The sequence below is a fragment of the Lates calcarifer genome, linkage group LG8, assembly GCF_001640805.2.
Source record: "Lates calcarifer isolate ASB-BC8 linkage group LG8, TLL_Latcal_v3, whole genome shotgun sequence".
NCBI classification, from domain to species: Eukaryota; Metazoa; Chordata; class Actinopteri; family Centropomidae; genus Lates; species Lates calcarifer.
The window spans coordinates 17,749,539-17,775,885 of NC_066840.1; the positions used below are offsets into that span (position 1 = coordinate 17,749,539).

Consider the following 26,347-nt stretch of genomic DNA (forward strand, 5'->3'; position numbering starts at 1 on the left):
TTTCACATGATTTTCATCAGCAGATGCAGAATTGTAGATGTTCAAATATAATCTATTTCTCTTTTATTCTGAGCACGTCAGGGACTTATTGTCCATGTTGGACACTTTCCCCAGTCTGCTCTGCTGATAAAGATCATGTGATTGGATTGATATGTGATTTGATTCCGTTGGTGAATGGAACCCAATAATGGCTCAAAAAAACCTTATTTGGCAGTAAAAGCCAATGTTTCAATCTTATCAGGTCTTAAATCAGGTAACTTGCTTGCTAGGATTTAAACACTGTCTTTTTCAGTCACTGAATATTAACACTGTCATGAAGGAAGGATTTATTATAGAACTGTTGTAGTTGTATTAGACCTGATCAACTGCCAACTGAATGTATATTTGCATCTTGTACAACTGTACAACTTCATGACGCGATTTCTGTTTTGGAAAGTTTATGACATTTTTACATTAACTTGTTTCCTGAAAATATTTGATTAATTGTTTGATTTTATTTTCTAGTGTTTTGGTTCCTATTTTTTCATATTTCTTAATGTTGGACACTGAATGCATGGCTTGATAAAGACCAGGGGTAACAATAGAAATAAGTCCAAGATTTTATTGTGTTATCCCTGACAATATCTGATATGCTGCATTATATAAATATGTAAGAATGATGTAAATAAACCCAAAATATTTATACCAACCATTAAGGTGGGTTTAATTTGTAAAAGGGAGCCTGAGGATGCTCTCAGCATTTAGAGGCAAAATCACTATATGACATTCAAGGCACATTTTCAAAGAAAGAAAAAAAAATCCAATACTTTTCATTATCTTTCCTTTGAATAAATGGCCTGAAATAGTTTTAATAGCCTTGGGTTTGTTCCAAGAAGTATCTGTGCACCATTTGAATCATAGCACACAACCCTCCAATCCCAAGTAAAACTTATTCCAATGGCGAATAAGCTTTCCAATAACCAGAGTAAATCTGAAAATATTATTTTTTAGTAGCTCTTCATAAAAGTCTAACAGCTGCTCCAGACAGCTGTACTTTTCTGCCTGTTCCCAGACAGCTCTTGGTTTTATTTAAAGTGCCGGGTCTCATGAATAAATGACAGTTGAGTTTTTCATTGTGCATGGAAAATTCAATGGGTTAACCTGAGCGACCTTGTTCTTAAAAAGAATCTGGCGCACAACAGAAATGAATAGGAGATTAAACTTATTGTTGGACGGATGACTGGAAGAAAAAGTATCTGTGTATGCGTCTGTGTGTGCGTATATATACATAATAAGTACAACCTTCTGCATGCCTTGCAGAGCCTGCTGTAGGAAGCTGAGCTGCTGTGAGTGTGTGTTGTCCTCCTCACTCCTGATTGGTTGGTTCTTGCCCTGTTCCTGCTTGAGCAGCTCCACCTCGTTCCTGTAGGCATCCAGCTGGCAGCGCAGTGAGTCGTTCTCCTCCTTTAAGGCTTCTGCTTGGGAAACACCTAGAGATTTATACATAAAGAGAACAGTACATAATGTGGCATTTGCTATTTATTTAATATTTTATATAAGTGTCATTTCAGTCGTTCAGTTTACATCTCTCACACAAATTATAATCCAGCCGGGTCTTGGTTTCACAGTGTGTCTTTTGATCCTTTCTTCTCAAGTTATCCCTGACCTGACTCTTTTGTGGAAATGTATTCTTTTCAAAAAAAAAAAAAAAAAACACGAACGTCATATATCTGTTACACAGTGACATTTGCAGTCGTGACTGGATTACTCCTTGTTCATTTGAGTTTGAGCACGGCGATATTACAAAGGATTGTGAGAAGGTGAGCATTAAAGCATTAAAATTCCAAGCATGGTGGCAAAAGAGTAGAGCTCAATTTTACTTTATGCAAATTTCAGGTGTCTTGAAACACAAAATGGCAAATGTCCTCTTGATAGATGTCTGCTGATAAAAATATCTTGGCCTCTTCCTACAGGACAGTGTATTTCAGGACAAGAACTTGTATCTATCAATTAGCCAAGTAGTAGGACGTGTCCTGCTAAAGGTGGGTGAAAGCTACAAATAATGCTGTTGAGAAAACTAAAAACAAAATCAGCTTTAACCAATTTACTATAGGATTTTGTATCAATTTGGATTATTTCAGTACCTGTGCAACTGTGTTTTGTCAACACATTCAACAATGTGAATGACACAGTCTGAAGGGTGGTCTGGGCTCATGGGCATTATAGTATTTAGAGCCATCCACCATTCCTAAATGGTGAGCAAAACAAAATTTCTCTGAAACAAATTTGAAATTCAGTCCTCTATATCTGTCTACATCTAATGGCTCTATCTAACACAAAATGGTCCAAAATCTCAAGGTACAATGTTGCCATGCTATCAGGAAATTGTCATTTAGATACTTCCACCACATCAGATAATCAAACACCTATAGTATATTAACGCAGACTACTGAAAATTGTGATAATCCCAGAGAGTTTTGTCCAAGAGCTCTTTACTGCATATTTGACCTGACCTATTGAGGTCTCATATAATAATAACTCCCACTGTCTCCTCTCTGAGCTCAGAGAGGAGACAGTGGGAGTTATTATTATATGAGACCTGCTCAACTCCAGAGATGTCCAGTATTATCAGCTGGGCTCTCCCCCTGTGGGCCTTGAGGGGAAGCTCTTTGGGAAAGTGCAATACACTGACTGGACTGGGGAGATAAGCCCCATCCTGTACGAGGGAGTGTGTGTGAATGTGTGTGTGCATGCGTGCGTGTGTGTGTGTGTGTGTGTGTATGAGAGCGTGTCTAGTTAGGTTTTGTGTGGGTGTTCATGAGTGCTGCCTGCAGTCTATCATGGAGGACCCATTGGCAGTGTTAATGAACTCTTGCTGGGTGAGTGTGTGTGTGTGTTCGTACTGTGTTTGTGTGTACTTTTCTCCCAGCAAAATGAAGGTTTGAGGTGAGAGGAGTATTGATCTGAGAGCCTCATCAACTTGGTGTGAGGAGATGTCAACCGCTTGGCCAGATTCTGAGCAATTCCCCTTCTGTTACATAACAGGCAGCGCTATCGACCTGCAGATATCCAGGGGCGTGCGTGCACACACACACACCTTCAGGCATACAGTCATGCACACGAGCGGTTCTTTTGCTTTCTATTCTGTACATGAGTCAGACGCAGAGCATTGATTCACTTTTTAAGAGGCTGCAGTCATAACACAGGTGTTTTCAGCGGGGCTGGTTGACATGTAAACATGCCCCTTTGCTTAAAGGTTAGTGAGTAAAGGGGGTGTAACAGTCAGTCTGTTAACACAAATACCAAGAAGTGTCACATTAACACCTGTCACCTCAGCCAATGCTGTTGCATCGAGTGAAATGACAGATCTTTGACAGCAATGCTAATGACTGATAGCTAAATAGCAAGGTTGCAAAAGAGAAGGGGCTGAGCTCACGATTGCATTTACATACATTTGCATGCTGATTAGCAAAGCTGTCATATTAGCAAATGGCAGAGATCAGAATGATTAAAAGGCAAGAAGAAAAAGTATGTGAGGAGAGCATAACAACACGCAGAGAGACACAGACCACAAGATGAGAGATGATGTTACATGTGCTGGTGATGGGTATAGCATGTTGCCCTGGTGACTACTGTAGACTTATGGGTTATTGTAATGGGGGTTGAGAGATTAGCAGCACCATTTGTTATTTCAGCAAACACAAACAGACAGGGAAAAACACAAGATTATGGCACTTCAGAGGTGCCCCAATCTGAAATTAGATGGCAGCTGGCAGGTGTGGACAGATTCACACATACATACTCATGAGATGTGTGCATTTCACCAGGGTGGACTTTGATGGATGTCATTTAGCAGCTATGTTCATCATCAACCCAGTAAAGCATATGTGCTGTAAGCATCTTAATGTACTTTCAATGTGGTTCTTATTCATGTGGAGCTGTCAGATGGTTGTCAGATGCTTGAGGGGTGGGGGTGGGGTGGGGGGTGTTTCTCAGTTATTTAAAACTTGGTGTTCATCCTCTGGAGATCTTGATCACTGTATGGCCTGTCATCTTGATAGAAGTGCTGAACTGTGAATGCATTTGCATACCTGAGTCCTCAGAGTCCTTGCTGTCAAGGGCGTCCTCCATGTCATCGTCAGACATCTCCATCTCCTCCTCTCGCCTGATGCCCATCAGCTGCTCGTTGTGCATGTTTCTAATCTCCTGGAAAACACAACGTAAAGAGGGGTGGGTCAGAATTGCAACGACTCATGGCTGAAGCACATTTTAGTAGGTTCCACTAGGAGTAGGATAATCAGTGATGCACTTCTTTGGTTTCACTGTTAATGTCAAGCATTAGCTGTAAGGAATACTTATAACAGATCAGTACAGAACAGTGTAGATGAATAAAGATGAAAAGGGTGGTCTCAGAGCTGGGGATCAATTCTTTCTCTGGCACAGCAGTAGGGCAGATGGTAGCACAAATACAGCCAGACCCCACAGTTTTGTGCTTCACTTGTTATTTGAAGAACACAGCACATTAATGCAGCTAAGTGAGTATATGACACAGACAGCCACAGCTGCTGTCAAAAATGTCTAAGCATGATAACTTCAGAGGGTGCTGATTCACCAAGACAAAGAATGACATGTCTGCACATCAAGTCTACTGTTGTTTTTTATGCTTGTGTTTTATTCTAATTGAGTGCACCTCTGGAAACACCAGCACTAAGTGTAAAATACCAACCTTTTCCATTTCATTTCATTTCACCCTCACAGACAGAATCATTAATGACTACATCTGTCTGGAGACCAGTAACCAGAAACAGGTTTCATAATGGTTTAAAGATTAAGGTCAACCCACTGAATTGGATTGGCTGTAAATGAGACCGAACCCTCCAGGTCTGTGTCAAGAGAAAAGCAAAACAAATAAAACAAAATCCTCGCGATACATTACCCACATTACACCAAGCCATGGATATAATGTCTATGAGAATCTGTGCTTGCATGGGTCTTTTAATACCATTCAGCTCTCATTCCCTGTTGGGAGTAGATGTTTGAGCTACAATGGTACATAGTGTTTCCTTTAAAAGCAAAAGATCTAATGCTAATGGAGCAGGAGAGTAGAGAGTAGGGCTTAACTATGCTGTAAGGAGACACACTAATTTTTTCTCTCACAGGGTGGGGGGTCATAAAAAATGTCCATGCAATTTAAGTAGACCAGAGGCACTGAGAACAGGATCAGACAAGCATGTAAACATGGGTGGGTTGTGAAAGTGTGCAAAATGGTCTCTGCTGCAACTTCAAATTGGCTCATTCAGTTTATAGAGTGGTTTTAAAGTGGTGAATGATTAAATGTCATATTTGAACTTTAATATAGTGGTTTCACATAAAAAGTAACACTTAACTGATCTTTAGTAACCAATCACTGCCTTGCTAAAGCTAACTACTCCCCATGATTTATATATGTTACATACAACAATATAAACAAGGACATCTGGTCATCTGGTTAGATATAAAAGGTCCACACATTTAACATGTTAAAGAACACAAGTGAAACAGAATGAACATGTTCTTGCCCTACAATTCAAACAAGTACACACTGAAATACACGTGTGTACAAACAAAACCAGTAGATAGAGACGCGAGTGCTCTATCAAAGAAATATTCACAACAAAGGGCTGAAAAATACTCCTAAAAAGCTAAAGGGAGAAAAAAGCTGCCCAAGAGTAAATAAACTTACAACCATCTGTCAGCTGACGTTATCAGCCTGAGCCCATGGCGGAGGTCAAACAGGTACTCTACACACACAAGCACATGCAGACACACAACCATCTGGTGTGTGTGGAGCACACTGTGCACACACACACACACGCACGCTTCAGCTGCATGTACACAAGAACACACACCACATAAAAACACTGATAGAGGGCGGCAGCTGTTATCTGATTCTGCCTGGGAGCTGCAGGTACTCAACACCACGGCTTGCTCCTCAATATTTCACCTCTAGGCCAGAGAATCAGACTGAATATACAATATGACTGAGTGAAACTGGCTGCCTATTTGATGATAAACTACCCATGAGCAGCAACTGCACTTACTTACCTATGCTCTTTACACTGCCAGTGACTCCCAGTCCTACACACTACAGCCTCTGAGGCATGTCTATATGACCAATGTGAAATTAGTAGATCAGGGAATATTTTAATTGATCAGCACTGGTTAATATAATGCTGATCAAAATCTGATCCTTTCATTACTGTACTCTGCTATGTTTTGTCTGTCTCCGCCTGCTAGTGTTCTGGCTCTTCTCCATGAACAGCCTGGCTCTATAGTGCTACATCCCGCTGCAAAAGCCAGTGAAAATTAGCATGTGTGAATGTGAGATATTATTTGGGTGCAGTGGGAACTGCCTCTGAGTTCAGACACTGAGGGTGTAAAAATACACAGATTCTCTTAACAAATAATCATTAGGATAGCTGTGTAGAAAACATTCAGCTAGCAGCTTCTCAGTATTAGCTGGTGCTGCACTTTTGTCATATCAGCTGTCACATAATTGATGTTAATTCTGTGAGTAACTTGATGACAGGCCTAAATTAAACTTGGCTGTAAGTACTTGTCAAAGATAGTTTATCCGGGAAGAACCTCCACTCTGCAACACCACTGTACAACCAGTCTACAGTTGCGTTATTTCAGTGTGTCAGATACATAGGCTATTTAATCAACATTCAAAACTGCAATGTGGAACTTTTGTCTCCCCCTTCTGGCAGTGAGAGTAATTACAACCTGTGCTTGTCCTACCTGCCAAGTTTCTTTTTTATCTGGAGCATTTGACTTGGACGCTTCCTAGGTTTTTCCACCATACTTGTAGTTGCTGTAGTCTGCGCTGTCTCTGTTGCTACGGTTGCTACCCTTCAGCTCTGGCAGACCAATCATTGTTGGTTGACATAAAATGCATTGTTACCGGAAAACAGAAAATTTTATCAAATAACTCCATGTAATGTCAAGGGATTACTGGTTGTGCTGAAAGAATTGAGAATTAGCACCCACCACTGTTGTTATATGGTGCTTTCTGACACTTTCAGCCCATTATTTATTTTGGTTCTGACCTTCACACAGAATTTATGTTTGAGTCTCAGAGCTCTTATTACCCACACATATACTGTATAACCAAAGGCAGCAGTTTCTAGCTCGGACAAGCTGAATGGACCAGCCCAGCAATAAATGACTGAGAGCTGAAGTAAACAAATCGCTGGTGAAGAGATTCATATCCAGTAAGCCAATAACCCCAGATATGTTTTTCAGATGTTGGTGGAAACTAAACCAGTGCTAAAATGTAAGTGGGTATTTGCCAGAAACATGACTCAAGACAGGATTGCAGTGTGCCATCTGAATGTCTAAGTATACAACTATTTACAATTTGTTTAAAATAACATTAAATGCAGCTTTAACCCAGCAATAACTCAACAAATAATAATTAGTCATTTGATCAATGTTAGTGTAAAAAATTGATTATGATAGCTGGGTGGCAAAATATATTTGATCTTGTTAATCTATATTTCAATTACTTTGGAGGGTTTAACTTTCAACAGTTGTGTGTGACCTCACCTATCACACACAGACCACTCTCATCTGATCTGGGCTAATTCCCTGCTATGTATGAAATTACTTAAACCCTAATAGACAGCTGCAGAGAGATACAGACTCAATTTCGGCCACACCAAGAGCTTTGAGTCCAAATGACTTCATCTATTGCCTCTCACTCATCTATGTGGTTTCAGTTTTGAATGACAAGGTCTATTCAAACATTATTATAAAGGTGTAAACCAGCTGGAAGATTAAAACTAGAACCAGGATGCAATTTAGGGGATTTACTCATAACAATGTGTTCTGAATGGACATATTCAGCAGTTGAGTGTCCACCCACAGTGGTTTCTTCTCTTGGTCATGCTGTACTCCCTGGTGTATGCATGGTGTGTGTATATACAGAAACTCCACAAAGGAAGTTTGAGAAAGAATGGACAGATCCCTGAGGCCTGCCATTCACTGCCATTCACATAATAGATTTTAATACAACCATCTATTTATAGAAGAGAGCAATTCTCCAATGAGCAGATCCCCGAGAGACCTTCAAGGATGACAATACAAAAGTGGCCTTTACTAATGTCACAAAACCCGGCATGTACTCAAGTATCTGCATATAAGCATGCATCATTCAGCTTTGTATTTACTCATCAAGTGTGTATTAAGAGATCTCCAAGTTATTATTAGCATGATAAGTTCTAACAAACAGTTGCTGCTACAGAATGGCTAAGTTTTAGATTACTGGACTATTTTCACAATTCTGCTGCAAATCTGAACAATAGGGAAACAATTTTTCTTTGCAACACCTACCTTTTAAAGAGAAGTTTTTGTACAAGTTGATTGGTGCTTCTGCTGTGTGATATTCTGTTATCACTGTGTGTGTGAGTGCATGTCTGAATTAGATTCTAAATTACATCTTAAACTGTTGTTTTTCCATACCAACGTTCAAAGGAACTTACCAATCAGATATGATCATATATAGTCCATTAGACCCAGGACTGCAACACACTCCAGACCCTCCATTACATACAACCCATCATCATGCTAATTAATGCTCCATTTGGCAGAGAGAAAAAATGGTGAGCAGATAGTGGATGACAAAAATGCTGTTAGATTTGAAAATGAATACGCTTTTATGTCTCAAGATGTTCCCTGCTAATTATGCACAAAAAAGAAAAAAATAACCTCAAATTTGGTGCAGGGGGAGGAGGCTTGTACAGATTTACCTGTATCCAGGACACCCTTTGAGATGGAAAACTCACCCAGCAGCTCGTATCCCTTCCTGAGGGAGGGCAGTGGTGGAGGAGGGAAGGAGGAGGAAGGGCCAGAGGTTTGGACCCGGGAGTATCTGGATCTTACTCTGGCTGGAGTGAGCAGGCACCTGTTCTGTATGCTGGCTTCATTCAAAGTACTTACTGTAACAAGGAGTCTGCTCTTTTCACTTCACTTTGAGTGTCATAATGTAGCCCTAATGTAAACATTCTAACTACTAATAGAAAAATAAAGAACTTTACAATGAGACAGGCGTTGAACAAAAAGGGATAAAGTCTAATTTTCCATTAATCAAACAACAGAATGACATCAAAGTGTACCAACCTCTGCTTGTTTGTGCCACATGTCCAGGTTCTTGCGCTGAGCTTTGGAGAAATGGTCCCATGCCTTTTGTTTGGAAGCAGCTTGGAATACAGACACAATCTGTTCAACTGTGGCGGGATGCAGGGAAGGACCAGAGACCATCCAGAGACAGAGAGAGAGAGAGAAAGACAGAGGGCAGGTGGGAAGGAGCAGAGGAGTGAGAAAGTGGAGTCAACTGGGGATGTAAAGAACTGTGTGTGTGTGTGTGTGTGTGTGTATGTCTCTGTCTGTCTGTCTTTATATGTGTGTGTAAGCGTGTGATCTACTTACTGACTGATGCCAGTGCATCATCTTGTAGATGGTTGGTCAGATCCCACACGCAAAACTTAACTTCAATAAATCATACATTCCTCCAACATACTTAAATTATACATGACATACTGGTTCATACAGAATAAAACCCACTGTAGCTCTACTACTATTGATTTGATGTTTATTAGCAAGGCTTGTGGCGTGGCTCCACAGTAGGGATAACAATGCTGGTCTGCCCACTGCTTTGGCTCAGACTTAAGACAAATATCCACTGTGCCCAGATGATGAATCTTAATGACGATCCTCTGACCTTTACTGTAGTGCCAGTCTTGCCAACTGCTCAAATGGATTACCATGAAATTTGGTACAAATGATCATGTCCCTCTCAGGATGAATTTGACCAACTTTGTTGATACCCAGACTTTTCAATTAGTGATATCTTCAGGCAGCTGTTGTATACTTACCAAATATCTGCAAAACTAAGGACAGGCTCATACTACATAGCTTCAGCTGTATTTTGTGTAGCAAGTGTTAGCATGCTAATGTGCTAAACAAGTTGGAATGCTAATGGTAAATATTATACCTGCTAAATATCATGTTGCCTATGTAAAGACTGACAGAGCTGTTAGTTTGGCTGTAGACTTTGTCTTGTTCTCTTGTTCAACATTTGTTTAACAAGAGACATTTTTCTACTCAACTGTCAGCTGCCAAAAATAACCTACTTCAAGTCTGCCACTGTTGACCACTGAGCCGCTCCACTACAGCAGTGGGCTGTTAAGAACCTTGCCCAGGGACACCTTGTTGAAGTAGCACAGTACTCTTGATTTACTTTCCCTATGCAGAGTTCTCTTTTAATAGGAACAATAGCAGGCTTCAAGCCCAGAAAGTTACAGCTCCAGTACAGCTGTAACAAAATGACTAGAGAGAAACTTTACTCTGGACTGAGCTGAGCTTTTTTTTTTGATCAAAGTGTTTTATTAGGATCAGACCTTTAACTCTGAGGTCTCCACTGGTCTTACATGTAATGTGTATAATGACAGCTGCTCTGGGTATATCTTAGCTGCAGTGCATCAACACAGTCATTCCTCTTTCACTTATCTATATGTTGTTATGTGAGTGGTCATGGAGGATTGTATGGGTGGTCTGTGTATTCCGGAGGTCCTAATGTACAAGGGGGGAGTCAATAAGACCACCAGCTAAGTGTATGTGTGTATGTGTGTATGTGTGTATGTGTGTGTGTGTGTGTGTGTGTGTGTGTGTGTGTGTGTGTGTGTGTGTGTTTGCTGAGCAGGGAGAGAGAGAACGCTACAAGGATCAATAGCATCTTCCTAGCACCCTGTAATTTGATGGAGCAGATCGATGGTGAAGGCAGAGAAGAGAGGAACCATGCAGACACATTCTCAGGGCTGTCAGCTTATATGCAAGTATATTACACTGTTTGTGTGTTAAAAAAAGTAGTAGTAGAAATTAGTTTGAATAGAAACTCTTCAATGAGGCCTGTGGATTATCCTGAAGTAAAGGGACATTGTTTCAGGAAAAGCAAAAATGTTTTTGAGTCTTTGAAATGTATTTTTTTCAATGTTTTGAGCACCACAAATTAAATTCTCTGCACCTCTACCGTAGTGTCGCAGCAGAAGATCAATACGCCAATATCTCAAAACTTGGGCACAGAAAATGAAAACTATCTGCATGGTGAGACACCATGAAGGATTAAGCAACAATATGTCTCCTGTGACTTGGGTGAACTAACCCTTTAAAGGCGACATATTCCATTAGAGACACAACTGAATGGTAAATGGACTGTACTTATATAGCGCTTTTCTAGTTGTATCGACCACTCAAAGCGCTTTACACTACGCGTCACATTCACCCATTCACACAGCGCTTGCACTACTACAAAGCGCTCTAGCACATTCACACATCGATGTTACAAACATCGGGGGCAATGTGGGGTTCAGTATCTTGCCCAAGGATACTTCGGCATAGACTGGAGGAGCCGAACCGCTGACCTTCTGATTAGTGGGCGACCCGCTCTACCTCCTGAGCCACAGCCGCCACCCTGAAGAACGAGACAGGCTGAATTTATTCAGTATGGACAGAGTGAAACTCAGGTGAAACTTGTAAAACCTCCTCACAGGAGGCCAGTCTCTGTGTTATCATTAATATGACCAGCAATGCACCAAGAGGAAGGCAAAGCAAAAAGGAATGTGTTTGTATGGGCTGAAATGATGGAGGATGGCTAACACAAGGACAGCAACTCTCTCTCTCTCTCTCTCTCTGTGGCTTCTACAAACAAACACACACCCATATCATTTACTTATTAAACAATGAACAAAACAAAAAACAGGAGATTTTCTGTTTGTGTTCAAGGATGTTTACATTCTGTTTAACATGCATGTGGTGGGATATGTGGAGACAGAGTGCCGCAGGCTGCAGTGTAAATCACCAGCTGCACAGCTGAAGCTGCCAAAGGTAGGTGCTGTAGGAGCAGCATAATTTGCCCTTGGCCTTTCATCAACTTAAAAGAGCTAAATGTGCATTTACTGTATATGTTTAGATCTGATGTGTTCATGCAATGAATGTGGTGAGCTACTTACTACTTTCATCTGAAAAATATTCACCTCCAGTCCTCTCTTCATCCATGAATGCTAACAACAGTACCAGTATTTTTATTCTGCTCGTTTTTAAGACATTTTGTATATTGGAAGTAATGAAAAAGGGGCAGGACACCACTGAATCCCTTTAGAGTGATATCAAGGATAATATGGTTAGGAAACTTACCTTTACCTCCCAGCAACAAATTCACACAAAACAAGATGGCTTTTATGAGGCTACTAATCTAAAAAACCTTTATATCTACAGTGTGTATTGCTCAAGTATTTATAATACTGAATAACCATGCTCCGTGCATCATGTGAGACTTAATGCGAGGCAGTGAACAATATTATACTTACTTTTTAGTAGATCTCAGTTCTCCAGGCACAATTTTGCCTTTACCAAGGTGTATAATACATTGTAACTTGTAATATGTTAATGTGGTGTGTATGGTCCTAAAATAAGCAAACTTACGCTGAACCAGAACTTAGCCAAGAAAGGACTGGACTCCTCCTGTACATATACTGCACAACAAGGAGTATACTAATGGCAAACTCAAAAATGAGTCACTCTCCCAGTGTGATCCTGAATTCATCTTTGGCCTCATTTAAAGATTATTCACAGGATCTATGGGATATACTGCATTATACGTCCAAGTCTGTAGTATGTGTGATGGAGGATGCAAGACTCACATTGAGCCAGTATGCCAGCCAGAGCGGTCTTGAACTTCTCTTTGGCCTCTTCCATCTCCTTCTCGTGCTGACTCTTCTCACTCATCAGCCGGCGGATGTGGCTGTTGGAGGACTGGATCATGGAGTAGAAGTTGTTGGCGTTCCTGCGGTTGACTTCACCTCGTTCCAGCCAGGTCAGGAGCACCCGCACTGCTTCGGGAAACTTGCCATCATCTGGCCAAGTGGTGAGCAGATAAGAGAAAGGAAAGAGTCAGACTCCACACAGGAAAGTAAAAAGAAATCTTTGTTCTATGATTGCAGGACACTTAAAGTGCTGCAAGCAAGTCAGTGAGCTGAAAACGATTAAGAAAACATATAAAAACGAACATTTCAGCCACCCGCTGGATGCAAATAATGCCCTGTTTTCTGGTAGATGACAAATATTTCATACAATATACAGCTGAATACATATAACTTCAAATAAATATAGTAGCATGTTCACTTTAAGTCTTTGGGTGGAAAGTAGAAACAGTAAAGTTCAGGTTAATATGAACAAAGTGACACTGAAAATCAATAATAAAACCTAAGAGAACAAGGATAAGGAGAACAAGGAGATGGCTGTGATGCTGGATGAAAAGGAAAAATGAGAACTATAAATATATAACGAAAAACAACATTATGGATCACCTTAGAAACATTAAGAAAGAAGTAAAAAGAGGGTATGAAACATATTTAGAGGTGGTCCGAGTAAAAAGTTTGTGTGAGCTTCTTGTCAACAAAAGGAGAAACTGGGTTTGGTACAGGAATATAACTGGCATTGAAAAAAGGCTAACCCCCCCTTTTTCCTCTGGGTGGCAGATTCAAGAAAAGAGCAAACTTAAATCTGCAGCAAATCGCAAGGATGTGTTTGTTTCGCAACAGCAGCCCAAAGTGATCAGAAACAAATCCTCAGCTAAAATGACACCATGTTAGAGTTCTTTACACCAAGGCCAGCCAGAGAAAAGCTGAAAAAGAACCACAGATGGCAGAGAGGCAGAAAGTCACAGTCATTTTGTTATCAGGCAACTGTGACTGAGACCTGGAAGTGTCATTGCTCATTAGTGAAACAAGTTTATTCAGCCGGAAACTCGACAGAAAGCTGAGAAAAGATGGAAAGCAGAGGAGAGGGGAGAGAAAACGGAAATGATGAGAAGCAAGGAACAGAGCGCAGAGAAAACAGCAGAGGCGAAAGGATGAGATAAGAGAGAGGAGCATGTGCTGAGGGGAGAGTAAAATGATATACTGTATTTAACAGCTTTTGTGTAATGTCTTATGAAAACAAAATTCCTGAATTTGTTAGTACATGAGAGAACTGCTTTGTCAGTTTTATCAGTTGTAGTTAACAACTGTTCCTGTAATGTCTTGGCTTGCACTGGGGGCCCCCAGCAAGACATACATATACAACTGATCCTCTCCCATATCGCCTACCTTGTTAGGATGTAGTTTGCATCAACTGCAACAATGCTACGAGTGGCACCATTTTCACTTGAATTTGGTTGATTAACAGAACACTTTTCTTCCATGTGTCAAAGTTTTATTTCTCCTTTTTGTCTTTTGTTTGTGCTATCACATCATGCAAACAGCATACTGTACATGATTAATGCTTTGCTACATCTACCAACCTTTGATCTTATCCCCCAGCTGGCTGCACTCATGTTCAGAGTAGTGGACAATGGGAGGAGGGGAGGGCGGTCGGAGGCGATCCTCCTCCATCTTGCGCCGGTGCCTCTCCTCTCTGGCCAACATTCGCTGGCGACACTCCCACTCATACAGGTCATCTCTGGCCTGGGCAAAGTCCACATGGAGACGACCAGTGTCTTTTTTGTCTGTGCTGGAGCCCAAACGGATGCGATAACCTGGGCATACAAAAAGTGTAAAAATTAGAATCTCAAAACAAAAAGGAGGAAGGAAGGGAGGAAAGGAGGTGGAAACAGGAGTAAGTGAATATAATGGGTGGAAGCAGATGGGACAGCGGGGAACTTACCAATTAAAGTGAGTTAATCTGGCTGCTCAGACAGTTTTGATGTCATTTTCACAGTGTGTGAAGGTTTGTAAATGCCCCTAATTTTTTAAATAAAAAACTTTTCACTAACTTTTGCTTTCGCTTTTAGCAATGCTAGCAGCATGATTCTAGTGGTGTCATTAGTCTAGCTGGTCCACCACTTTCGTCCAGACTGAAATATCTCAATAATTATTGCATTGATTGCCAAATAATTTTGTATAGGCATTCATGGTCCCCAAATGAGGAAGCCTATAGACTTTGGTGATCTCTGACTTTTTGGTTAACACCACCATAAGGTTTACATTTGTGGTTTTGAGTTAAATGTATCAATACTAACTGCACTAACTTTTCATGTAGCACCATCATCAGGTCAAAACTTGATGTATTCAATATTTTGGTTTATGAGGAAATACCTGCAAAACTAATGACAGTCATATCAGCTTCAGCTATAGTTTGTGTTCAGTGCTCACATAGTCTGTCTGTAGACTCATAGTCCTGTTATTAGATATTTGACAGCAGGGACTGACAAGAAACAAAGGGAGAGAGAGAGGAGGGTGACATATGACAAAGATCCCTCATCAGATTCAGACTGAGGGAGTCGCGGTTACCTGGTTTCCACCTTGGACCACTGCAGCAGTGCAATGCCTGAATGCTTCTAATTTTGACAGCTGTCAACTTCACACTTTCCACTCACATCTTACGGTCACTCTTTTACTGAACTATGCTTATTTCTCAGCGATTTAGCAAATATATATGATAATCACTGAAGTCTTCTAGACAGCTCAGGAAAATGAAAAAACAAAACAAAAAACAAAATAAAACAGATCAGTTGAATTAGGGACACCATGCATCTTTTTAATGCAAATGAAAAAGATGCCTGGAGGTGTGAATTTGATGAAACTAGCAACATAGAAAAAGGAGGATGAGACTGTAAAAGCTACACAACTGAGCTTTACCCTGTATGCTGTGGGATTTCCTTCTAGGCCAGTAGCAAGTCATTTTCTATCACCTTCCATAAATTATATATAGTATTTCACAGACAACAGGGAAAAGTGACTGAATAAGCTACCTGTCTTCAACCTCTCCTTTTATAATCATAGTTACCTGTTTTACTTGTAGGATCCCTTTGAGAAGATATACTGTAGATGTAGGGCTTTGTGAACTAAGAAGGCCTGCATCCCTTTGTCAATACACGAGAAAATCTTAGGGAGGGCAATTACTTCTCTAGTGGCACTGAAAGACCACAATATCCCTCATTACCCCCCCCTCTTCTCCTCACTACTTCCCTCTTATCTTCACTCTCTCCTCCTTACTCAATTTTCCCTAATGGCTGGTTGCAGATTTGAAGTGAAATCATGCCCATTTTGTGATTTAATTGGTTCAAATGATCAGAGAAGAGTGTTCAGTGTGTGTGTTTGCGTACACATGTCAGTGTGTGCTCTTGCCGGACACAGTAATAATGCCCAGTGTGAATCACTGAGAGGCCCAACACACTCTCATCACAGAAGAAGGGGCGGGAGGGGGCAGTGGTGGATGCCAGCGTAAACAGGAAAAGAAATGAGCACGGGTTTGGGTGTTTCTGCTTCAGTCCACTCTCTCCGCTTCGGGCTCCCAATCTACCACGACTTCAATATTTCATACGAGGAGATCTTGGTGTGCTGGGGCTGCTGGAGTGTGTGTCATTGCTGGGTACTGTGTTTGCACAGGGTGTGTATGCATGTGTGAGTGGGTGGGGTATTATTTATGGGAAAACTACACAGATCTGTCATCTGGCTAATATATGGACCTCAGCTCCCACATCTCACTGTAAGAATAGAGGCAGAGGAAATAACAGGATCTCTCATTCAAACTCATTTGCACATAAACACACACACACACACACACACACACATTTGCACACGCATGTGCACACACTTAATAATGCTGGGAATACCAGCGAATTGGCTTCTAGTTTAAATGGGGTTTTTAAAGTAGGAATATCAGTTTGCACAGAGAGATTTAAGACATTTGGGATCTAGAAGCTGCTGTGAAAACTAAGATAAGAAACTATAAGCTTGTATCACAGGGTTAGAGGCTTTTATTTTTGCCTTAATGGTCATTTATATTCTCTGTTGTCTAAGCCTCTGATTGCTCTTAACCACTGTGAGCGTACTAACTAATCATTAAGCCAATAGAGTTGCCGAGAGGGAGAAGTGGCTGGATCTGATAAGTATTTTCTCTCTACTTTCAACATGTTCTTTTCATGATCTCCCTGGCATGGCATCAAAACATGGGAGTATTATGAATAATTTAATGATTCTTTGGGTTTGTGGCAACAGGCACCAGTTGTAATTATGTCAACGTTTCTTCTAGAAATTCATATTTTTTTGTGCAGGTTTGGCATTGCGGACAGCTCTAAATAATACAACACCCATGAGCCTCCGCTGCTTGTTGCTATGGAGAGGAAGGCACGAAGATCTGCAGCATATTCACAATAATTTGTTGTTTCAGTGGTGACAAAACACAACGTCACTGATGCTGTATTCATCTAAAATTTTACCCAGAATTCAAAAGTTTTTAGTACTTTAACTGTAAAACAATTTGTCTGTCTCTGTGATTGGAAATTTCTTGCCAAAGTACCACCTGGGAATATTTATGTACACAGGCTTGTACCATCAACCTTATCAAATAATCAGATCTTTTCTTATGCAGTTTCTCTCTGGGTTTCATGACCATTCAAGCCTTACAAGTGTGCATCACATAACATCATCTATGAAAAAAACTGGATGGGAATTTTACTTCCAGCAGCCCACTTTGCAACTACATGTATTCTTGCTGGAAATTGATCTAAGTGGCACTTCAACTCACACAATACAGTGGAATTTTACATCAATGGGCACTTACACAATGAGTAAGATGACGGTGTTAGAGTAATGACAGCTTACCCGACAGGAAGAGAGCTTTATCCACGGTGAACTCCTCAGCAAATCTGATATGGCAGAAGTTCTTCTTGCTTTTGCGTATGGCGGTGATGTCACCACACTGTCCAAAGACCTCCATGATGAGCTGCTCTGTGGCGTTCTCTGGCAGACCCCCGACAAACACCGTCTTACACCCTGGGGGGCGCTCTCTTGTGGCTGGAGGGGGAAGGTCTGGGCAGAGGTAGTGGAACAAAGGAGAGATATTAAGACTGGGCTGGAAAAATTTACTTGAATGATGAAACTGTGTGCAATTGCATTTATGTAGCAATAATACAGCCCAAACACACACAACTGAGGAAATGATTCAGCTGTCCCAGAACACCGAAACTTGATTTTGAGTATGAATTATGCCTTTTGAGAAGATGAAGACAATATATCCACTGGCAAGAACATTCTGTTTTGATTACACTATTTCTGTAAATCATTCTGGCAGACCTGGGGAGTAGGTCTGATTCCTGTCTTTTGTTTTTACTCAGAAAGAAATATGTATGCCTGTATGTGTAGTCAATAAAAGACAATCCAAATAACATTATACTGTCTGAAAAGAGATAGAAAAGAAGCACTTGTAGCTCAGAGCATTACTTTAAATTCCAGCATTTGAATGGCACTGATTGCATCAATTCTCCCAAACAACAAAAGCCTGTGTGTTTATACTGTGAACTCTGCCTACCATGTGTATCAATATATCAAACATGCATAGAAGTTTTAACTATAAGAGATTAAGAAAACATAATGGAACTGAAAACCACCTGTACAAATGGAAATGGGCAAAGTCGTTATGTGCAATATAATAATTTAAGGAAAGATTCAGAGGTTTTTATACAAAATAAATTACATAATATCCAGAGGGCACAAAATGACAAATGAATGATGATGTTGAGGTCAAACTGAGGCTGAGAGGAATAAGGGCAGATCACACCAACATTTAAAGTAGAAATCTGTATATAACATGATCAAAGACTTTGAAAAACAGACTACATTCTGGAGTGTGATGCTACAAAATTCAATTAAGTCATATTTAAAACATAGCAGTTGTGACCTAAAAAATGATAAAGCTTAATGCATGAATAATGATAACTAGGAGCAATATGCTTGGATCGTTTTTTGTTAGATAAATGTTAATATCAAACTATTCCATGCATGAAAATGAAATCCTTTTGGCTACAAAGTGATTGCAAATCCTCTCATGTGGAAGGTCCCCTGCATTGCAGAAATCACTTATTCAACACAGATGAGTGTTGACTGATCTAATCTCCAATAGATCAGGCTTCTCATCCATGATGAATGTGATTAGCGGCGTCTATGAGGAGTGAACGAGCTAATCAGTGGAACGCTGAGGATGCTGTATTTCTGGATGTCTGCTGGAAAGGCCTTGCAATCACTGTTACTGATACTCCCACCCCTGAAGATATCGACATGCTGAAAAGAACTGAGGTTGAACTTGGTTGGATACCTGAGGTGTATCATGAGGGCCTGGTTGATCAGCACCAAGTGGAGTGTTTCAGATATCTTCAGGTCTTATTCAAGTGTGATCAAAAGGATTTCAAGACTGAGCATTGGTTGGGTGCAGTAATATAGATTCTTTTTATCAGGTTTCTCTCACTGTCAAACAGAAAAACATCTTAAATAGGGTTAGGAACTTCAGCAGCAAAATCACTGGTACTTGGTGTCTTTACTCATAATTTAACTTAACTCAGGCACACTTCAAAAAATACACTTTTTTGTATTTATATGATATTATTCACATGCTTTATTTTTTTTAATCTTGTTCTTTCACCTTCTGTTTCTCTGATGCACCAAATGACCTTAGAGTACAAACAACATGACTGAGAAAGCTAAGCTTTAAAGAAAGTTCTATATTTTCTGCCATCTTCATTCCAACCTTCACCTGTAGTGCAAGAGCTGGGTAGTGAAAGGAAGGAGATAACGATACAAATAGCTGAGATGAGGTTTCTCAGCAGGATGGCTGGCCTTATTCTACCAAAGTAAGGAGCTCAGCAGTTTGAGCTTTTATTGCTACTTCACATTCAGCTGAGGTTGTCTGGGCTCCTAATAAGATGTCTCCTAATAGTCAGGGGCGGGATTAAAAACCTTTGGAATAGGAAGACCAGTTTTTAAGAGGGTGGGCACATTTGTAAAATTAGTTTAAAAAAAGAAGTCCCGTTTAAGGCCCTGGTTCAGAGCAATAATAAATAGCATATTATTAAGTGTTTCTTCAGTGTAATAAATGAATGGCAAATAAATTCTATTCTATAGAATCTATTCTGTTCTATATCAATTAAGAGACAAAGGCCCCTGGACATGGACATGTAACAAACTCATCCAAAAGAAGGAAGACACTCGAACTGTGTCTATTTGTGGTCCTTCTGAGAGCATTTTTTGTTGCTTTATAGTCATTTTGCATTGTTTGTGTTTCTTTGTGGTCATTTTTCATATCTTTGTAGTTCTTTTGCGTTTCTCTGTGTGGTCACTTTTGTCTGTGCTTGTTTGCTCTTGTCTTTAAGGTCATTTAACTTTCCAGCAAGAAGTCCATCCAGTAAAAGGGGTTGTGGGACAAAGTCCAGGGGGAATCTCTGCCTCCCCTCTAGCTCCTCCTAACTCCTGTTAATAGCATGATAGTAAATAAACAAGCAGACTATAATATGTATTCCACAAAAAAGAAAAAGGTACATGGATGTGAGGGAGTGAAAACATAAAAGCCAGTTTTCTTCTGGTTAAAAAGATTTATTAGCTCATAATCCCCCTGCTGTCAGAGCCCCTTGTACTCTCATGCAGCTCTCTGAAGAGAAGAGAACTGAAGAGTTGAAACAAAACTTTCAGTCCCTGAGTCCATAGCAGCACTGTCCCTCTTTTTTAAACTTTTCCTCTCTCTGTCTCTCTCTCTCTCACACACACACAGGCTAACACTACCTGTCTGTCCTCTGCCTCCTCTTTTCTTTAAATGTGACTGCTAAAGCAAAAATATTGACTGAAGTTTCACTCCTATTTTTGAGTTGAGATGGATAGAAAAAGTAAAGGTGTTGCAGAAAAATCCTGCGATGGCAAGAACAAGCTTTGTTGGCAGATGCAGCAAAGAGTTTCAAATTAACTGACCTTTTCTGTCCATGGGTAGGTGGGTGATGGTGGTGATGGTGGCGATGGGGGGAGCAGAGAGGAAAGAGAACAGGCACAGTGCAGCAGTAACCTAATGTGTCATGTAGTAACTTAATAAGTATGTTTCTTTTGCAACAGAAAGTTTTGGTTCATTTGGCTTCTGCTGGGTAGTTTGCTACTGAACCACACTGTTTAGCCCATTAGGTCATTTCATGCAAATGCACTGTGTAAGACTAAGACTCATGATTTCTTGATTGAATTACAATATATACATATCATACAATATGTGAAAGCATTTGCAAACAGTCCAAGTGATTGGACTTTTATGCAAATAAAATAAGCATATGAACCTGAGGCAGAGACAGACAGGGAGAGGATGAAGAGAGCAGCTTTTGCAGATCACTTATAATATCTTGGTGCCAGACAGAGTTTAAAAAGCAATTTTTGCCCAAATCCTAACTCGTTATGCGTGTTCCTTAGAGTAACTGTGAGACAAAAACTTCAAGGCCAATGATTTTAAAATGCAGACAGAGAAACAGATTAGAGGAGGAGAGGGTGGATGCAGGGTCCAGTGAAACAGGAGGGAGAGAGACAATATTGACAGGTTATGAAGAGAAAGTTGAGTCTGAAAACTGCATTATATTAGGATTCTAATATTTTGTCCTGCTTATTTGCATATATTGAGGATTCAAATATTGGAAAGAACTAATAAAATAATGCATTAAAATAGAAACCTGTGTACCTGTTGTACTGGACTGAATTATAATGCACAGTATTTTCTATTTTTCTGCACACTAACAACATACCTATTGCATGTTTTGAATCTTGGGAAATTAGTAGATCGCATTTTGCCATGATATATGATAAAACTCACTGACTGACTACTAAGCTGGCTGATGTGCTTTTATTTTGACATTTGGACAAATATGGAGACTGCTGTAACACAAACACACCAGCTCATTCTCAGTCCACCCAGTCCCACAGGCCTGCTGTGTCTGTGAGGCCACCCACTGGTCTGCTACTCTAACATAAGTCATCACCATCCATCACCTGGACTGGCTAAACACCTTTTTATAGTCCGAGGTGCTGCCACAGGGAGGAGGCTTCAACTCTCTGAGGACTGTTATTCAGAAGATGAACTACATTTACACACACTCAAGTAAACACATTTGGTGCATCACGTCACGCATGAACAAACAATAAACATTAACCTGTAAACAGGAAGATTTATCACATGGAGAAAGACCCCTTTGTCAGCACATTCAAACACACTAGGATGTCCCATCTTAGTCTGTTAATTGATTGGTCAGATATTATGTATTATTTTATTTATTATTTAAGTTATTTTGGTTGCTTACTGAAAACACATATTGGAAATAAACTCCACTAGTAGACATCCTTCTTTATTCAGGCTTAAACAAGTGTGTATATGGGTACACACTGCTAGTATCCTCAAAGCTAAAAAGAATATATTTCGTCTTTCCTGCCTGCCTTCAGAAGCATGTGAGAGTGAGGGACAGAAAACATGTCCAATTTGACTACCAGAATGAGTCTACAGGTCAAAATGTTGGGAGTGAGTGGGAAGAAGCGACAGTAAAGAAGGTGACTGAGGGGTCAAGGCTGAATGGAGAGGGTTTGACTTAAGAAAAAGGATGAGGACGCAACAAGAAAAGAGCTTGATGAGGATTCATACTGACGGTAAGGTTATGCACACTGAGGAGACAGAAGAAAAGGGAGAGAGCATGAGCGCTGGGGGTGGACTGCGGGGTTGTTGTTGCTCAGCTAAAGGTCAGAGAGAGGGGATGTTGCACGTGGTGTCAGGTTGAGTGTGTGCAGCTAGAGGGTAATGACTACTTGTGATGGATACCATATGCAACCTTGTTGCCTGGATTCCAGAGCCTTCCCTGTGATATTTACTAAAAGCCTAAATGCAGCTATTATCAATGGTTGTTTCTGTTTATTCCTCACATACTGCACAGCATCACTCCCCAAACCATCTGCATTCACAATACATCTCTGGCTCACAGCAGTGGTTGTCAATTCTGAGACCAGAGGCTGTTATATCACTGATCTCACAGCACTGGTTAATAATATTATAGCTGAAATGATTAGTCAGTTAATCAATGAGTCAACAGAAAACTAATCAGAAACTATTTTGATAACTGATTCATTGTTTGACTCATTTTGAAGCAAAAAGGCCACAATTTTTCTGTCATCTTCATCCAGTGTGAGGATATTCTGTTATTCTCAGCTGTAAATCACAGTAAACTGAATATTTTGGCGGTTTTTAACTGCTGATTGGAGGAAAAAAATACATGTGAAAACATCAGATTGGGCTCTAGAAAACTGTGATGGGACCTTTCTTTTTGCTATTTTCTAACACTTTATAGATCGAAAAACTAAGAAGTTAATTGAGAAAATAATCAGATTAATCAATGACGAAAATAATGCAGAGATCAGACATGCAGACATCACTGTTTTGCACTATTTTGTGTCTGAAAGCAAACCCCATCCCCCACCCCCCAATCACCCTATCCAACTCAGAGGTGACAAAACTTTAGTGTAACATATGCTAAAACAATCCTAAACAATATCACTGAACAACCACATTTTCTTTTGATCCAAATCGCCTGGTAAGAATTTTTCTGCTCAAGAACCAGCTGTAACAAATAACTTGCCAAACTGCTTATTTCCAGGAACTTCGAAAGAAATTTCAACTGAACCAAGTCAGAATCTGGCAGGTAGCATTTGCCTATTCAATGCATTGACTGCAAAGGCTTTGTTGCTATGGGTGGAAAAAGCCCACTGAGGTATTCTATCCACCTATCAATTTTCTACAGCTTCCTGCAGGTTTAGGTTGCATTTGCTGTAGACGTTCTCAGACATATCCCTGCTGTCCTTCTCAGTCATATCCTCCAGCTCCTCTGGGAGGATCCTGAGGCATTTTCAGTCTAGTGGGGAGGGGGGTGGGGGGTCTGATCCGGTTTATTAGCATGTGTCTCACATATAACCCTCACACTAAACTCTGCACAAATAGTAGAAAACCACCCCAGTGCATGCTGGAGGTCACAGTCAAATTAAGTCAACAGAGCTACATTACTGACACCAAGAAGAAATGCAATCCAAAGGTACAAACTCTCCACACCTCTGCTCAGCATAGAGATTCTCTCTGTGAAAATTAGAATTGGTGACAAGCCCAACCTTGCTAGACATACCAATTCATACAAGACTTTGAATTGCCTTCAGGCCCCTCAACTGGGACCAATTTGCCTTGAGAGATCCTACCAGGAGCTTCTGGCCCCAACAGCACAACTCCATGGGTCACAGACGCACACAGTTCACCACATTAAGGTAGCAGTTCTCTAGGGGTGCAACCCATACCAGTTGACTTCTTACTGACTTGACTTTCATGAGCAAAATTCCTCAGATGTCTGCCTCAGATGTCTGCCTATTCAAAATACTTGGCCTAGAGATTAACTACTTCTTGTGACACTGAAATAGGTGACAGGCAAAAAGATCTTAAGAAGAGATGGGGATCAAAAGAGTGAATTAAGAGTAACTGGGACAGAGCAGAGAGGCAGAAAGTACAGTATGTATGAAAATAAGAAATGTCTGCAATTAAGTGTTGTGTCTATGCATCACTATAGATTGAAGCAGCTTCAAATTCTGGGGTATACATCATCCTAGACATAAGTATTAAGCCATAACATAAATTTTCATTTACATACCAGGCTGCACACAATGCAGAAAATAATTCTACTTGTGTCATAGAGTGATTGTGACAGGCTCCAAAGTTGCTGTGTAATTTCTTGACAAGCTGATCTCTCACTCAGCCTCAGGGTTTATATGTGCCCTGGCACTGAGTATCTAGTTAATATCTAGCTAGGAAGATGTTCCTAGGTGAAGTTAAACTTTTAATCAGCTTTTCTGCCTGCACCATATTGTGACAGTGACAGGTTATACTGAGCAATAAAGTGCACCACAGATATACAAGCATATCTGAAAAACAGCTTTACAGATGTGGTAAAACAAACAAAAGCAAACTGTATTTGCCTAAGAAAATGCAAGAATGCGTGTTTTGTTTTGTGAAAGGATTGTAAACTCCCAAATGCTGCAGTGAGGAGCTTTTGTTTTAGTTCACCTTGAAGATGACTTGTTTGAATATAAGTCCCCAGGCAGAAACTTTCCTGTAGCAGGAAATCTGGAAAGCGAGGCGGGATCAATCAAAGGACCCCCCACTACCTCTTTTCTAACTCTGGATAATTGGAAGGTGGAGGTGAGATAAATATAAACAACAGCTTGTGCAGCACACCTTTAGTCAGATTATACAAAGTGACTTGCCATGAAAAGATCCACAGTTTCTTGTGTGCATTCAAGAATATTAAACAGCAATTTAAATTACTGATCAAAGTTAGTTTTTAAGCTAAAATGCCAAAAATTCTCTGGGTACAGCTTCTTCAATGTGAACATGTGCAGGTTTTCTTAGTCTTGTATGGCAGTAAACTGAATATATTTGGATTTACTGCTTAAATTGATGAAATTATGATGGGGTTTTTTAAAATTATTAATCACTTAATCAAGAAAATAATAGGCAGGTAACTGAGGAAGGTCATAAGATGTAATTGAAAATTAAAAAAAAAAAACTACTGACTTGAGATTTTAATTTTTTTATGAAGCTGCTATTTCCAAAGCCCTCTGATGTTACATAATCTGATGCCTTTAAAAGTGTGACTTTTTTACAAAGTAGAAAAAAAAAGGTTGGGGTAGTGGTGGTGATGGGAGGAGCTGGTGTAGGATTAGAATGACATTATGGCTTACTAGGGTTGGGGGGGAACAGGGTGCAGCTCTTGCAGTGGATGATCTCTTTGACAACCGGCACATCCTGGGAGAGCGGTGCAGGCACGATACCGAGGCCGGGCATCATGGGGTTCATGGGGGTAATTCCAGCCATCATACCGAGGTTGGGGTCAAAATCTGGAGGAAGGAGAGAAATATGAATGAGATGGGAAAGAAGCAACATCCACACAGTATTATTCAAACACAGATTTGTTTCCAACATCAAACCCTTTGGTCAGGTATCACTTAAGCCCATACTAAATCTTTGAAGTTCCATTTCATGTTGTGTACTTATTCCCTGAGTGATTCTTCTGTCAACAACAGTGACACACAAGCAGCCAACACATAATGGGATACATAGCCATTCATGAATAAATCATCTCGTAAACAACATGCATATTTTAAGAAGTTTTTTCTGAGTCACTCTCTCTCTGTCACTCCCGCTGTTTGAATGATGACCTTATAGATAAATGTACACACTTGGGTCTAACACCCACATAACAGAGAAGCTTTATTTACAATATTGATTTACAGTGCAGCTGGAAAAATATGCACACTCCTACACACATAAGCGCTGGCACACATAGTCACCACATGTGCTTTTATGTGCACAAGCGTCCCAGTATGGAGCTTTTTGAAATGGAAATGACGCTGCCCTCCAGTATGTGCCTCAACATCACCTGCAGAGGATTTGGAGTTGACAATTATGCCGCAGGGCTGCA

General features: G+C 40.3%; 1 protein-coding gene across 6 annotated transcripts in view; it reads right to left on the reverse strand.

The window, feature by feature from the left end:
* enox2 (ecto-NOX disulfide-thiol exchanger 2) overlaps window positions 1–26,347 on the reverse strand; it is a 163,390-nt gene that overhangs the window by 13,812 nt on the left and 123,231 nt on the right. For all 6 annotated transcript variants that reach the window (XM_018694163.2, XM_018694161.2, XM_051072501.1 and 3 more), the window contains 7 exons: window positions 25,608–25,763; window positions 17,661–17,867; window positions 14,357–14,590; window positions 12,717–12,929; window positions 9,139–9,245; window positions 4,071–4,185; window positions 1,282–1,469 (listed from right to left, as the gene is read on the reverse strand). In XM_018694163.2, coding sequence (XP_018549679.1) covers window positions 1,282–1,469; window positions 4,071–4,185; window positions 9,139–9,245; window positions 12,717–12,929; window positions 14,357–14,590; window positions 17,661–17,867; window positions 25,608–25,763 — 1,220 coding nt within the window. The remainder of the gene's footprint in view (window positions 1–1,281; window positions 1,470–4,070; window positions 4,186–9,138; window positions 9,246–12,716; window positions 12,930–14,356; window positions 14,591–17,660; window positions 17,868–25,607; window positions 25,764–26,347) is intronic.